Genomic DNA, 14819 nt, shown 5'->3' on the forward strand with positions numbered 1-14819 from the left:
TATTCCACTGGAGTATGGGAGTCATTTACTGCTGAGGTTTGTCTTCTTCTATCCCTCTATCTTCCTGCCAAGGCTGTAAGTGTACAGTATTCACAGTATTTAAGGTCGGACTGGATGGTTCCCTCTGGCAGACATAATTCACTGCTTTTGCAGATGAGCCCCCCTCACATTTGCCTGACAGCCCTAGCAGAGTATGTTTAGAGGGTATGAGAGTCCCCTCCTTTATGTTTCTAGGTACTGGTTTGCCATTATTCTTTCTGTAGTGACAGTGGTGGCACAGAACACTTTGGTACACTAACTGTTAGAAGTTTCACAAGTTGTTATTGGATTGTTTAGGGTGCTGTCAGAGCTTGCCACAGCTAACCTGGTGGCCAATGGAGTAGAAACAATGACAATACAGTGCAAAGGTAAGAACATGCCTCTGTGTTTGTGATACTATCTCATGTATATGGCTGCAACAGCTTATGTTACAGCCACAAAGGCACAAACTTTCACCAGAGGGATTGCAAAGTTCACAGAGCATTAGGAAAATGCTCAATTGTTGATTGAAATTACAACAGTGCAAGCCTCATTGTCACTGAATAACAGATAGCCACCTCCTCCCCCCACTCCCACCCTTCCTTGACCACTCATATATATAAATTTTCAACAGCTCTTGTACTAAGGTAGTACAAGGGCTGTTAAAAATTTACATTTTATTAGCGTATTTTTAACGGGGCTCTTAGTTCAGAAAATCCTCTTCATATTGCAACAGTTTGGAACATTGCATCAGAAAAACTCTTCAAGGAGAACACTGCTCCTGTTCATTTTCTTGTATCTCAGAACAGCAGATGTTCTATGGATTTTACTTACGCGGTTGTCATCAGTGGTGAACCGTGTGAGACCTCTGCAGCTCTGCACCAGCTGAATGCCTGGCATGAGCCATCATGGATTCCACACGGTTGGCTGTTTCACGCAAAGCATCAGAAATTTCTGGCAGATCAGGCAGGTCAAGAGTAATGTGTGCCGATAAGCGTTTGTATACAGATGAGGGCTCTTTTTTGTTTCTGTTAAAAAGAAGTAAGACAGTGAATATAAATTCCTTTTCAATTAGAGAGAGAGAGATATCAGAGTGTAGTTGCCAATGTCTTGTTAGTCAAGATTAACAAAGTAACAACAACCAAATCAGACATTTCAACAATTTCACATGAACAAACAAATGGGTTGCAATGGCACAGAACATTAATACACTTCCACATATTTCACTTTACAAAGAATATATGTTAATATGAATGCATATTTTCAGCACACACACACACACACACACACACACACACACACTACTATCTCCTAAGAAATACAGGCATCATTTATATCATGGTGTGGCTTACTGAGAACACATTTTAAAACTGTTCACATGTTGGCACTTTTAATAACTCATTGTTATATGAGCAGTCAATTTCAATACTAACAAAGATCCTAAATGTGTCTGCAGAGCAGAGATGCAACTGGGTGGCACTTTGTCCATATACCTCACCAGCTTACCTGACTCCTTAATAGTGGACTGTATCCAGAGAATGCCATGCTGAACCATGCAGTCCAATAATGACTCATCTCTTCTGCAGTCCAACTGTCACACAGAAGACTTTACTTTGATCTCTGCAATTATCACACATTTTTTCTAGGCAGGAAGCCTTATGTGGAGTCCACAGGAACTGGAGATATAGTTTGAGGAGAATTAATGGCTATAGTGTTAAAATCTGATACTGACAGTTATAGCAAGGCTGTCCAAGGATGCAATGAAGCAACAGTTGGTTGACATATTGATATCCTGTTTCTGATTGTGGAATTAGTAGTCACCGTCATCATCTTCAGTCCAAAGACTTGTCTGACGCAGTTCTCCATGCTACTCTATCCTGTGCAAGCCTCTACATCTCTGAGTAACTACTGCAGGAATAGATTAGTACAAATAGTCTAATTACAATCAAATCTCCATTCCCTAAGATAGACGCTAACTATCCTGCAAATGCAGGTTTTAGCCTGTTTGTGAAAATATTTAATGAAGAATCAAAGATTGTACCACAGTCCATGAGTACCACTCCTGTATGGACTGCAAACCGAGGTAAGACTGATTAAAGTGCACATATAGAGATTCAAACATTCTACCTGCACAGGAACAGGAAGAAACTGTAGGACAGTGTGAGGTAGTCAAACAGGAAGATTTTAGGACTGGCTGGCACCCATGGTAGAGGATTATGGGAGTAAGGAACTTGACCCTGGGAGTGTAGACAGTTCGAAGTTTTAGCAGGCATGGAGCATCGGTAAAGTGTGCAACTTGTATTTGCTGTAAAGCCATATTACAAAATATCAGATGGTTTTTTTGGAGCTCAGCATGGTTTCTGTTGAGAATTTTGTTTACCCCCATGGGCTCCCATGCCATCTTCCAATGCTATCTGTTTTTAGTTGTGAAACTTTGAAGTCACGGGTAGTAGTACAAAAACAAGCCAGTCCTAGAGAATAATGATCATGTATACGAAGGTTTATGATGAAGTTCACAAAAATCAGCAAGACAGCACAACACAGAACTTGGTCTCAGCAACCTATCAGTGAGATGGATTACAAAGAATGCTCTTCACTACCATCCATGAAAGATGAAGGTTGTGCAAGTACTCCTATTTCAAGACTACAATAACAGCATACATTTTTGGCAAGTAATGTTAAATGTCGACAAAGAAAAGGAACAGAGAGTTCACAACTTATGGATGAGTGATGAAGCTCATTTCCACTTTAGTTGTTTTGACAACTAGCAGAACTTTCAAATACTGGTGTGAGGAAAACCTGCACCATTCTCTTGAAACCCCCCTCCAGTCATGAAAAGTAACAATAAGGAACAGTTTTGCATACAGCACCCTACTTTTTTTGAAGACGGACATGTTAATATGGTTACGTTGAACTCTACCCATTACGTTGACATGCTAGTTACATTTTCTCTGCCTAAACTCAGTGCTTACGATTCAGGTGAAGTTCCTTTCAACAGGATGGTGCACCAAGCTATACCACTGCAGTGTCAGTAGATTTTCTTAGACTCACATGTACTGGAATCTCATAAGCAGATGTGATGATGTTCCTGGGCCTCATCATTCACCAGATTTATAATCTATTTGGTGTTACCCCAATTCCAAAGTTTTTCCAGTTTTTCAGGAAAAACATCCAAGAATCAGAGAAGATTTGAAGGAGTGAATTCAAAATATACAACTGTCTGCTGGATGTGCTAGGCCAATGTCATACGTGGATTCACACTCAGATTCCGACAGTATGTGGGAAACCAAGGACATCATCTGAGTGATACCACATTCAAGATACAACTTTCTAGGTACACTATTAATTTACACTGTTGTACCAGCATACCAAATACATGTCAAACAAATAAAAGATTTAAATTTCCAGCTTGAGAGACTTTTTTTTAAAGTCTTCCCCCTTTGTTGCCACACCCTGTGCATGTGATACAATTTTAAGCTCTACTGCCACGCACTTCACAGTTGTGAATGTGGATGGCAGATGTAAATGAGGATAATATAATAGAAGCAGAAAAAAGTTATTGCCTAATGACATAATATTAAACATTACACATAAATGTTGACACTGTAGTCTTTTCTTGTAAGATTCAACAACTATTTATTGCATTTGATTGAAGTAATCACATTATGGAATCAGTAAAACTGTGTCCTTTGATAAGTTCTATCCTTTATTGCCTTTATGGGATCAGGAAACTTAATGTACAACCTAATACTCAACATGTTCACAACGTTCTTGTGTGATGGTCTTATTTACTCTTAGTACGTGTAAGGTACTGCATATTCTTGTGCAGTATGGGTACAAAATGTAAAGCGACAACCATTTTACAAATTAATGACCTCTGAATGGGATTGTGTGGTGACCGTTTCAGTGCACACACATCACTCTCTGAACACTGGGAGGTTATTTGATACTGTGGATTGCTTGTAGCTGGTTAGCACAGCTTGTTTTGGTGTGAAGCATTCCATATGTATTTGCTTAACACATTCATTTGTCAGGGTAGCAACTACATAGTTGATAGGCTTCTCAAAACAGATAAAGCAGATGTTAGCTGAGTAGGATAAACAACTGTAAAGATTGAGGAGAGGAAGGGGCAGGGGACAAAGAATGAACTATGGTACAGAAGAAGAAAAGACCTATTTCCATAGATTTCAAGGCAGAAACAAGAACATATAATGCAAAAAGAACGTGCTTTTCTGCTTTAATATAGAGGAGGAGCTGGCTAATGAAGCCAGCAGGAAGGTAAACAGTTTGAGGAAATCTTAGAATCGAAATTCAATATCTGGCACAATAAGGAGATCTGGACAGTCATTCAGTTGGCATTCACATCTCTGAAGAAAGAAAGCAAGACACACAGACTGAAGTGTATCTGGCACAATAAGGAGATCTGGACAGTCATTCAGTTGGCATTCACATCTCTGAAGAAAGAAAGCAAGACACACAGACTGAAGTGTTATAAATATTGCTGGTAGCACAGTTGTTACCCTTTCCACCTGAGCAACTACAGGAAAAAAATTGTATTTTAACATTTAAATATATTTATGATAATTACAATTCAATATATCCATTGGACACGTGAAGTAATGTGTCTTTCATTTGAGGCAAACCTCTGCAGTGTCACACAACTCCACCATTTAGCCAACAACTAGTGACTGTGAAAAGATGGCAGTTATATTATCAAGATTTTCTTAACTATTATGGTACAAATAATGTTTTTATAGTCATTAACTCTGCAATATGATATAAAGCAGAAAATTAGTATTTGCTTGCCTGTTGAAAGATGTAAGAAGATCCCTGTGTCAATTGTTGAAGAGCCATTTCAAATAATGCACATGACAGACAACCAAAAACAAGAAACCAAACTTTAGGCACGAAAATATTCCAAGTGACTTCATTAGTTGCTTATGTGAGCCCAAGCATGGCTGCAAAATTAGACCAAATAATACATCATGGATACAGAAGCTTGCAAGTGTCAGTCATAATACATGTGGAGGAGAAGGAGATTTGTGTTTAACGTCCTGTTGACAACAAGGTCATTAGAGACAGAGCACAAGCTCGGATTGGGGAAGGAAATCGGCCGTGCCCTTTCAAAGGATCCATCCTGGCATTTGTCTGAAACGATTTAGGGAAATTACAGAAAACCTAAATCAGGATGGCCGGAGATGGGTTTGAACTGTCATCCTCCCGAATGTGAGTCCAGTGAGCTAACCACTGCGGCACCTTGCTCGACAACATGTGTTAGAAACTTTCTCTAAAATATGCACTGCCACTGAACCAAATCTAAAATGTGTGAAAATTATTATTCGTATGTTTTGGTACTGTCCAACATTTCGTTTTGGTGCCAATGCATAAAATTATACAGCAGCTAATGATTTCAGTGACTCTCAGAAAATTCCCAGAAAACCAGCATTTAGTCAAACTGTAGCCTGTGATGACAGGAACCAATTAAAATTTTGCAATATTTAAGACATTTTCCACAATCATAGTATTATTGATCATCATTGTCATTGTCATCACCACCACCACCACCACCACCGCTACCACCACCAGAATTTTCTGTAGTTCATGCCAGAATATGACAATATCAAATAGGAAACATTTTCCTGGTGTTCCGTAAATTATCAATTCGATCATGGACCAGCTTTTCGTTTTGTAGGTCATCAGCAGGTGATAACATCACAATGGTAAATGGCATGTGACTCACATAGATATTATTGATACAGGTGATACATAAAATGAGATACAGAGCATTTACCAAGGAAAGTATTACATTTCACATTACACAGAAATTATTACATTTTACAAAGATGGAAAAACGAAGTTTTCTTTGGGACTTCTTAGATTTAACATCAGATGAAAACAAAGTTAAATTTACAGTTGTAATCTGACATTTGCTAAATGAAACCAAATTTAATGGGTGGAGGTGAAGATTCTGTTAGGTCCATTTAAAACTAAGCTGCCATTCTGTGTCAAATGTTTAACAACTTCAAGTATTTATGGTAGTGCCATCATTCTGTTTTTCTTAATAGTAGGTAAAATTTCACAACCCGCATCATATGGACCATTTTGTGTAAAAAGAGCTTCCACTGAAGTTGAATCCATTTTTTCCAAATTTTCTCTCTCTCTCATGTTCTGCTACCTTAACTGCTACAGCTCTGCCTAACTGACCGACATGTACTTTTGCGGTGTTTGCAAGTGATTTTACTCTATGCTAAAAGTATAATTATGTCTTTACTACTGAATAATAAAAACAAAGATGAGGTGACTTACCGAACAAAAACGCTGGCAGGTCGATAGACACACAAACAAACACAAACATACACACAAAATTCAAGCTTTCGCAACAAATTGTTGCCTCATCAGGAAAGAGGGAAGGAGAGGGGAAGACGAAAGGAAGTGGGTTTTAAAGGAGAGGGTAAGGAGTCATTCCAATCCCGGGAGCGGAAAGACTTACCTTAGGGGGAAAAAAGGACAGACATATGTCTGCTTGTGTCTGTATGTGTGGATGGATATGTGTGTGTGTGCGAGTGTATACCTGTCCTTTTTTCCCCCTAAGGTAAGTCTTTCCGCTCCCGGGATTGGAATGACTCCTTACCCTCTCCTTTAAAACCCACTTCCTTTCGTCTTCCCCTCTCCTTCCCTCTTTCCTGATGAGGCAACAATTTGTTGCGAAAGCTTGAATTTTGTGTGTATGTTTGTGTTTGTTTGTGTGTCTATCGACCTGCCAGCGTTTTTGTTCGGTAAGTCACCTCATCTTTGTTTTTATATATAATTTTTCCCACGTGGAATGTTTCCTTCCATTATATTCTACTGAATAATAATTTAGATATGCTGCTGCCATTATAAAATGCATGTATGCAATAGTGGGACTAACTCTTTAGGGCTGTTATCTAACATTTTGCCAACATACAGAATGGTGCACCAGGTCTTTTAACTACTGACTGGCTCCTGTTGGCCAGTATACAAAAGTAGTGTGCTCTTACATATTTTATTTTCCAGAATATTATCAATCACATCAGAGCTAGAATCATTAGTGAAAGTAATAAACTTGACAGTCTGTAATTCTGTTTGAAAGGAAGGTTTAGGTAATGTAACTGATATGCACCATACAATGGAAAACTGCTGCACGTTTATGGCAGGAGTGGTGGGAGCTTCCAGGAATTACAGTACATGTTTTTCTTTAAATGCTAAATAAGTGTTTCTTTGAGCTAACAACAACATGGAAAGGATAGATTTCTATTCGCCACATGGGAGAGGCACAATGAAAAGAATGCTAGCAATATTTAAGCTTTCGGACAAAGTTCTTCCACAGAAATTGAATCCTCACACATTCACACAACAAAAACTCACATACACAAAGATGCTGTCTGCAGCTGCTACACCCTGACTGTGACTGCTTCTAAGCTAATACCTATAGACACAGCCCATAATTTGGAGTAAAAGGTCACGAAGTAAAATTATCATTTGCACAATATTGAGACTCCTATGGGCTGTAATTGTGACTAGGATATCTACAAGTTTGTTACAAGACAGCAGCATCACTGACTGGGCAGAAGGTGACATTTTGATTTGTATAGATCTGCTTCTCATTTTATCTACTGAGGAGCCTCTGCTATAGTTGTCTTTGAATTGTCTTATGAAGAATAATGGTTTAATGTTAAGGAAGTGGTCTCTTCTGGTTCAGATCAAGTAATGTGGTTGGTACATATCTCCTTGTTTGTTCAACTGTTTTCCTCCCGTGATTTACCTAAGGCACCAAATACCTTGGTATTATACCTCTGAATTTTATCAAACTGATAAGTCAGGTGATACTGATGGGGTGTATGACCACCCATTTCAGGCAGTTTGAGTCTCTTCACTGGGCACGGTTCAGCTCAGTACCATGTATTACAACTGGAGTCAGCCCGTGGACACCACACTGCCACAGCAAAGGATGTCTCACAGGATAACCCTTGCAAGGAGTACCTATATTTAAAATATTATGAGCACATACTGCTATGAGTTATGTGTAGCTGACAGTTCTGATCATTGTTTGGTTTGGGGGATAAAGATGCAATTTACCTAAATCGCTCCAAACAAATTCTGGAATGGTCCGTTTGAAAGGGCATGGCTGATTTCCTTCCCAACCTTAACACAATCCGAGCTTATACTCTGTCTCTAATAACCTCAATGTGAACAGGACATTGCACCCAGTGTTCCTTCCTTCTTCCTTTTTACTACAGACGTAAAGGTCTTTGACAACTCTCCCCTCTTCCCAAAATTGGCCAACCGCTGTGTTCGGTTTTGGACATGTGAGCATATCTCACAAACAAAGGGAATAAGGAGATAGTGAGTAATTGGTGGCATGTGTGCCACAACAGGTGACCTTCCCCAAGCAGCCTACACTACTGACAACAAAAGTTTGGAAAGTGAAAGGTCAAATCTACTAACATGAGCAGATGTGATTAGTCAAAAGTGGTTATAAGCTGAGTGCTAAGGGAGTAGAAAAGTGTCAAAAATCTTAATTCTTGCATAGACTCAGTCCACATTAAAATACCCATTCTGGTATAAGAGATTGGAGATGAAAGTTATGAGAAAAGAGAGGATAAGGAGGGGACGGGGGAGAGAATTGCGGCACAAGGGAAGATAAAATTCCTCAATGACTCAGGGCCCATCCACACGCTCATGGAAGAAAAATGACCTTTCTGGCATGTTTATTCAAAAATTGCAGGTCCACAGTTGCTTACTGAAACAAAGCCACTTTATTGTATTTCTAATACCAAAGAAGAAGAACGGCCGTTCCTTTTACGAAAGGTATTTACTGAGTTTCTAAAAGCAAAATATCTTTTTCTTTTGCAAACATTTGTATCCATGCACAATTTACTTTCTGTCATTCAGATTTTTAAGATGCAATCACATACATAGTTTTCATATGATACATACTAAATTCAGTATAACTTGGTTGCATATAAATGAAAACCTGCCAATTTTAAATTTTCAATCATGTGTTTTAATTTCAGACAACCTATGGTCAATTCAACAGATGCTCCAAATCACCTCCTCTGGCTGCTGTACTCTGAAAACACAATAGTTCCTGCAATATTAGGATGCCACAAGCATTACTAGGTCATAATCAAATACATGTACCTAGAAAACCTACAACAATCACCATTTTATTTATACAGGGTGCATTCCCTAAAGCTTGCACTGCAAATATTATGGAAATGGAAAGTGCTATTGACATACGGTTTTCACATAATGGACTGGTAGTCAGAGGTTCATACTGTTAGCCAGTCAACAGAGTGTAATAATTCTTAGAAAGCGTATTTTTTGTGCAAACATACACTTTTTTTAAATGGAACAATGTCTGTTGACATTAACAAACTAAAAGCAGGTAAATCAGAATGTCAGTGGTGTTTGTTGCAGGAGTCTAGTGTGAGTCATTTACTAGATATTGTATTTTGAGAAGTTCCCACACCGACACTTGTACACTACCTGTAGTAGTGCACACTAAAGAACAATACAAGTGTATACACTAATTATATGTTCTGACCAGTAATAAGACAACTGACCATCGCAGGATGAGTTCAAAATTACCAATGGCAGTGGCAATACATGCTTCCACTGCTGCACACATTCTAGCATTTCAGCAGAGATGTCCAAGCAGGCTGCAGTAATACATCATTGCATATCATCAGGTGTAGTTGGTATGTCCTAGTAGACACATCTTTCAGCTTTCCCCACAGAAAAAAGGCTACAGGCGTCAAATCAGGGGAACAGGCCAGCCAACGTATAGTTCCTCTGCATCAAATCAAATGATTTGGAAACAATTTGTGAAGATATGCAATAGTACTTTGCGCACTATGGGCTGGACAGGCATCATGTTAGTACCACAGGTTCCTCCCAGTCTGGAGAGGAATGTCCTCTAGCATCTGTGCAAGATGGTCTGTTAGGAGACTGCAATACTTGTGCATGTTCAGTGTTCTTTCTATGAAAAATGGGCTTATGAGTGATGGTTGACTATCTCACACCACATTTTTACATTCCAGGGATGCTGACGTTCCACCTGATGAAGCCTTAAGAGACCGTCAACAGACCAACAGGGCATGTTTTGGCAGTTTACTTGGGCATGAGTGATAAATGTGGCTTTGTCTATAAACAAAATATATGATACATCTGGAGTATCCTGTCTTAATGCCCATGTACAGAAGTTAATATGATTCTCATAATCATTTCCATGCAGCTTTTGATGGAGAGGATGTGACAGGGATGGAACCTATGTTGATTGAATATGCTTTGGTCACTTGCCTTACGCGTGCCACTTCGTCGTTCAATTGTGTGAGAGCTAATGTGCGGATCAACTGCAACAGCAGCAAAAACACTTGTTTCCTTCTGTTACATTGTCTAGGTGTTACATTACCACTTTCACGTAACTGGTTGGAGAGGTTGATAAATAAGTGCTGAAATGGTCGATGTCTATTGGGGTATCTTGCCACAAACACCATATGAGAACGAACTGTATTCTTCCTACAGTCTCGATACACCATGTACACATCAGCTTTTTCTGCATTGGAAAATTCCATCGTCGACTCACAACATACTGTTTGGACTGTCACAAACTGACTGATTAGCAAGCTACAGTGCACTCAAGGAACACACAAGCACACTGTAAGCAAAAATAACAACACTGTACCTAGCAACTATGCAGACTGAATGGCACAAGAAAGCATCCACGCGGAAATTTCTCAAAATCCAATATCTTGTAAATGACTTGCGCTAGAATCCTGCAACCACCACCCCTGACATTCTAATTTACACTACTTTTTGTTTGTTGATGTGAAAAGGCACTGCTTCATCAATAGATGTATTGGGAAAATTCTTAAAATCTTTTGTCCAACTGTTATATCCAGTGAAGACATCAAGAATCAAACAATAGACAAAACTATCACCATGCAAAGACAGGATGTTTGCATAAAAAATACACTTCATGAGTATTATTACAGTCTGTTTATTGGCTAACAGCCTGACTAACAATCCGTTCTGTGAAAACCACATATCAATAGTACTTTCCACTTCCACAATATTTGTAGTGCAGGGTTAAGGTGCTTCACCCTGTATACACCACACACTATAGTCTACAAACTCTGCATTTCACTCACAGCTCAAGGTTTTCCAACACTGATGCATTCTGCTCCTAACTCCTCTATAAATAGCAATTCATAATTGATAACATTTGAAGGTAAAATTCTGTGCATTACTAAAAGCTGCTGTGGCATTGGCATCCTCAGAAGTCAAGAATATCTGCACTATTGGTATGTCTCATTAGATTCTGTGATAAGGCTGCTGTTAAATGGAGGTAAAAAACGAGCAAGCTGGTTCTATATGTAACCATTCTTGTACAGATAAAGTAAATATCCTTTGAGTCATTATTGATCAATCAAAAGAACTCATCACTAGTCTTTAGATTCTCTTTATAGACTTTGAAATGGCTTTTGACTACATTAAAGGAAGTCATATGTGGAAACATTTGAGAAAGTATGTGATATCAGAGAAACTTTTATAAGTTACCTTAGAGATTTACAACCATACATACTGAGTCATTCACAAGGGTAAAGTTACAGAACCCTTTCCAGTTAACCCTGAATTTCGCATAGGACGTGTTTTATTTCCAACTATATTTTTACCAGTGCTGGATGAAGTAAAAATGAAAAGTGGTGGAGAAGAAGAAAGGGATACAAGCGGAACTGGCTGAGCAGTTCAAAGATCTTGATTTTGCTGGCGACATCTGCATCTTCTCACAGAACCACGGTAACTAAAAGGAAAGCTGCAGGACCTTGAACACGAAGCCAAGGTTGTTGGTCTGAAAGTTAATGATGTCAAATGAAGATTATGAAAATCAGAACATGACATATGGGAAAGCTGAGACTGAACCAGGATGTTGGAAAGGTAAATGAGTTCCCATATCTTGTGAGCGTAGTTACTGAAGGTGGGCGGGGGGAGGGAGGGGGCCAGTTGCCGATGCCAGATCAAAAATCCAAAAGGCGAATGGGACTTCCATCCAGCTGTATCCACGCTGGAGGGCACTAGATGTTTCCATAACAACTAAATTCCTAATAATTAGAACAAACATGAAAGCAGTGCTTCTGTATGGATGTGAAACTTTGAAGATTACCCCTACAATCACCAAGAGTCTGCAAGTCTTCCTCAATAGATGTCTTGAGATAACTCTTAAAATCTTTTGGTCAAATGTGGTATCTGATGAAGACATTTGGAACTGAACAAGAGACAAATTTATCACCATCCAAAACCAGGATGTTCTGTAGAGACCAGCTCTCCGCTGGAACCTACAGGGTAAAAGGAAACAAGGAAGACCAAGGACATCATGGAAGAGGACACTGGAGGATGAGGCCAAAACGGAGAGGAAAGCTTTTACAGAGTCATTGAATCAATAGAAAATTCACTTGAGAAAATTATAAAATTAGGATACTTACCAGCTAGCTAGCACTCATCTTCAAGAAAAAAAATTGTAATTCAGCTGATAGACAATGCATATTAAAGGTCAGGGAAGTATTCTAATTTTCATAACTACTATTTCCTGCCTCTGAGAGGAAAGAGGAACCCACCTGTTGTGAGGATAAGATTGGACAAACCATCCACTCTCTTGATGCCTGGCCCTTCATCTTTGTGCCCAATCCTCACAACAGATGGTATCTTCTCATCCTGGTGTTTGAGAGATGTTCCTTTCTAAACTTCCCCAACCTATCCCCCTCTTTACTCTATTTATCATTAATATAAAGTGGAACAATCTTCATCAGTATTACAGTACAAGGAATGGCTTTGTTTACGATAAGTCTGCAATGAAACAAACAAGTGGTCAGATCATGTTGTTGAAGATGGTATATCAATGCCTGTATGCCCTACTTCTTCACACATGCTTATGTTCTTTGAACTGTCTCCAAAATCTGGATGCACTACAGCACACCACCCAAGTAGTCACGAAGCTAAGCGTGAAACAATGCAGATAAGGTCACATGCAACACTTTATTTTTACAACATTACAAAAATATAATCCACAATCAATTGTGTACCAATTCATATCTTTGTATTTAATAAGGGTATGTTAGACTGAGCAAATAATTTGAAGTGCACTTTTCTCATCCCGCAGGACAATTATGCAAAACTCAAGAGTTTTGTATGGTATTTTCTTCCGAATACTACTATATAAGTTAACTAATGACAATCTACATGCCAATAATTGCTATTTCTGCAGACTTCAGAAGTCAGACACACTGTGCGACAACCATCACAGATTGGTGATGCAGAGTGGCCAAGGGTTCCAAGGATGTCATCTGGTTTGTGAACTGTCCACAAGATTGGACCCTCTGATATCTAATTTTAACAGTTATATCTATTGTGGGATATTAACTGCACACTCTTAACTGAAGCATTCATGTGATGTTATACAATGAAAACTCCAGTAATCATAACAGACACCAAACTGTCAAAATCAACAGAATGGGTTCAGTGGGGAAAAGATTCTACTAATCAGCCTTAGGACAAACCTGCATGGAAAATGTAGACATTTAGCATAGAGCTGTATAGAACGCTAATGACAAATGATACATGAAGATAACCTTAAAGGAAGAATGCTTGAACTGAAGGCACTCATTCAGGCATATATTAATTCAGGTAACAACCTCACTAAATCTGTTTCTCAAGCAGTCATTTGTAAGTTTCATTTAATTCAGCTACTCGGGGTTTTTCATAATACCACAAAAAATTAGCATACAATGTGTATCTGATATTCAGTACAAACATTTGCAAATGTCTATTATAAACTACAAGGAAAATTAATCATCAGAAAATCTGTTCAAATGATGTTCCTACACAACGTGTGCCGTTTTTTGTAAAAGCACCAACTGTATCGTTTTGATACACTCTGCAGAACAAGTAGACAGCCTACTCATAGTTCTCAGAATGGCCGCTAGGTGTCAGGAGCAGTCAGTAACAAGCGTGTTTTGGAAGAGTAAGCATGGCTTCAAGAGAGAAAGGTTAGTATTTTTAATTCATCATTTATTTACTTCTAAAGCAGTACTAAAATATTGTTAACAGTTCCCTGACTAAACTTCTACCAAAGAAAGTGATGTGAAAGACAAATTTACTTCTGAAAAATCATATTTTAGTACATGTATCATGCCTGTGAGCAAATAGCGGTCAGCTACATTTTATATTGTTCATTCATTGTTTCAAGATTATTTTATTATTTTTAGTGCGCATTTCACAACCTTAGTAATGGGATAGGCATTTCCAACACTTTCTATACAAATGAAACTTTGCAAATGTGATTTAAAAATGAAAATCCAAATATTATTGACAGGTCTATCTATTCAGAAATAGCTCAGCTTCTGGATGAAATCTTTGACGCTAACTGTTCTGACATTGAAATTGATGACAATGGTGATGATAATGATGGTAATGATGCTGAAGTTCACATTCAGGGATCGCAACTGACAACATCTAAGAAAATGATGAAGTTTCAGACAGTGAAAGTTCAGTAGTGCCAACACAAGCTCATGAAACTCCATCACCTAAAGATACAACAAAATGCTGGTGCCACACAACAGAGTACACAATGATTTTAGTAGTTTTAATAGGTATGAAAGTTAATTATTGCAAAACAATCGTTTTTAAGCAGTACTTTTTTTTTTTTATTTTAGATTTTCACCCAGTATCTCAACAGCCACGATGTCAACATCATCAAGTTCTAATGTAGAATCTGTCAGTAC

General features: G+C 38.5%; 1 protein-coding gene across 2 annotated transcripts in view; it reads right to left on the minus strand.

Moving 5' to 3' along the window:
• Positions 1–14819, minus strand: part of LOC126483705 (BLOC-1-related complex subunit 8 homolog) — a 129136-nt gene that overhangs the window by 39386 nt on the left and 74931 nt on the right. For both annotated transcript variants that reach the window (XR_007587765.1, XM_050106794.1), the window contains exon 4: positions 853–1046. Coding sequence is in view for 1 of the 2 variants with exons in the window: in XM_050106794.1 (XP_049962751.1) it covers positions 863–1046 (184 nt within the window). In the remaining variant the exon portion in view is untranslated. The remainder of the gene's footprint in view (positions 1–852; positions 1047–14819) is intronic.

This window comes from Schistocerca serialis, chromosome 6 (genome assembly GCF_023864345.2).
Source record: "Schistocerca serialis cubense isolate TAMUIC-IGC-003099 chromosome 6, iqSchSeri2.2, whole genome shotgun sequence".
NCBI classification, from domain to species: domain Eukaryota; kingdom Metazoa; phylum Arthropoda; class Insecta; order Orthoptera; family Acrididae; genus Schistocerca; species Schistocerca serialis.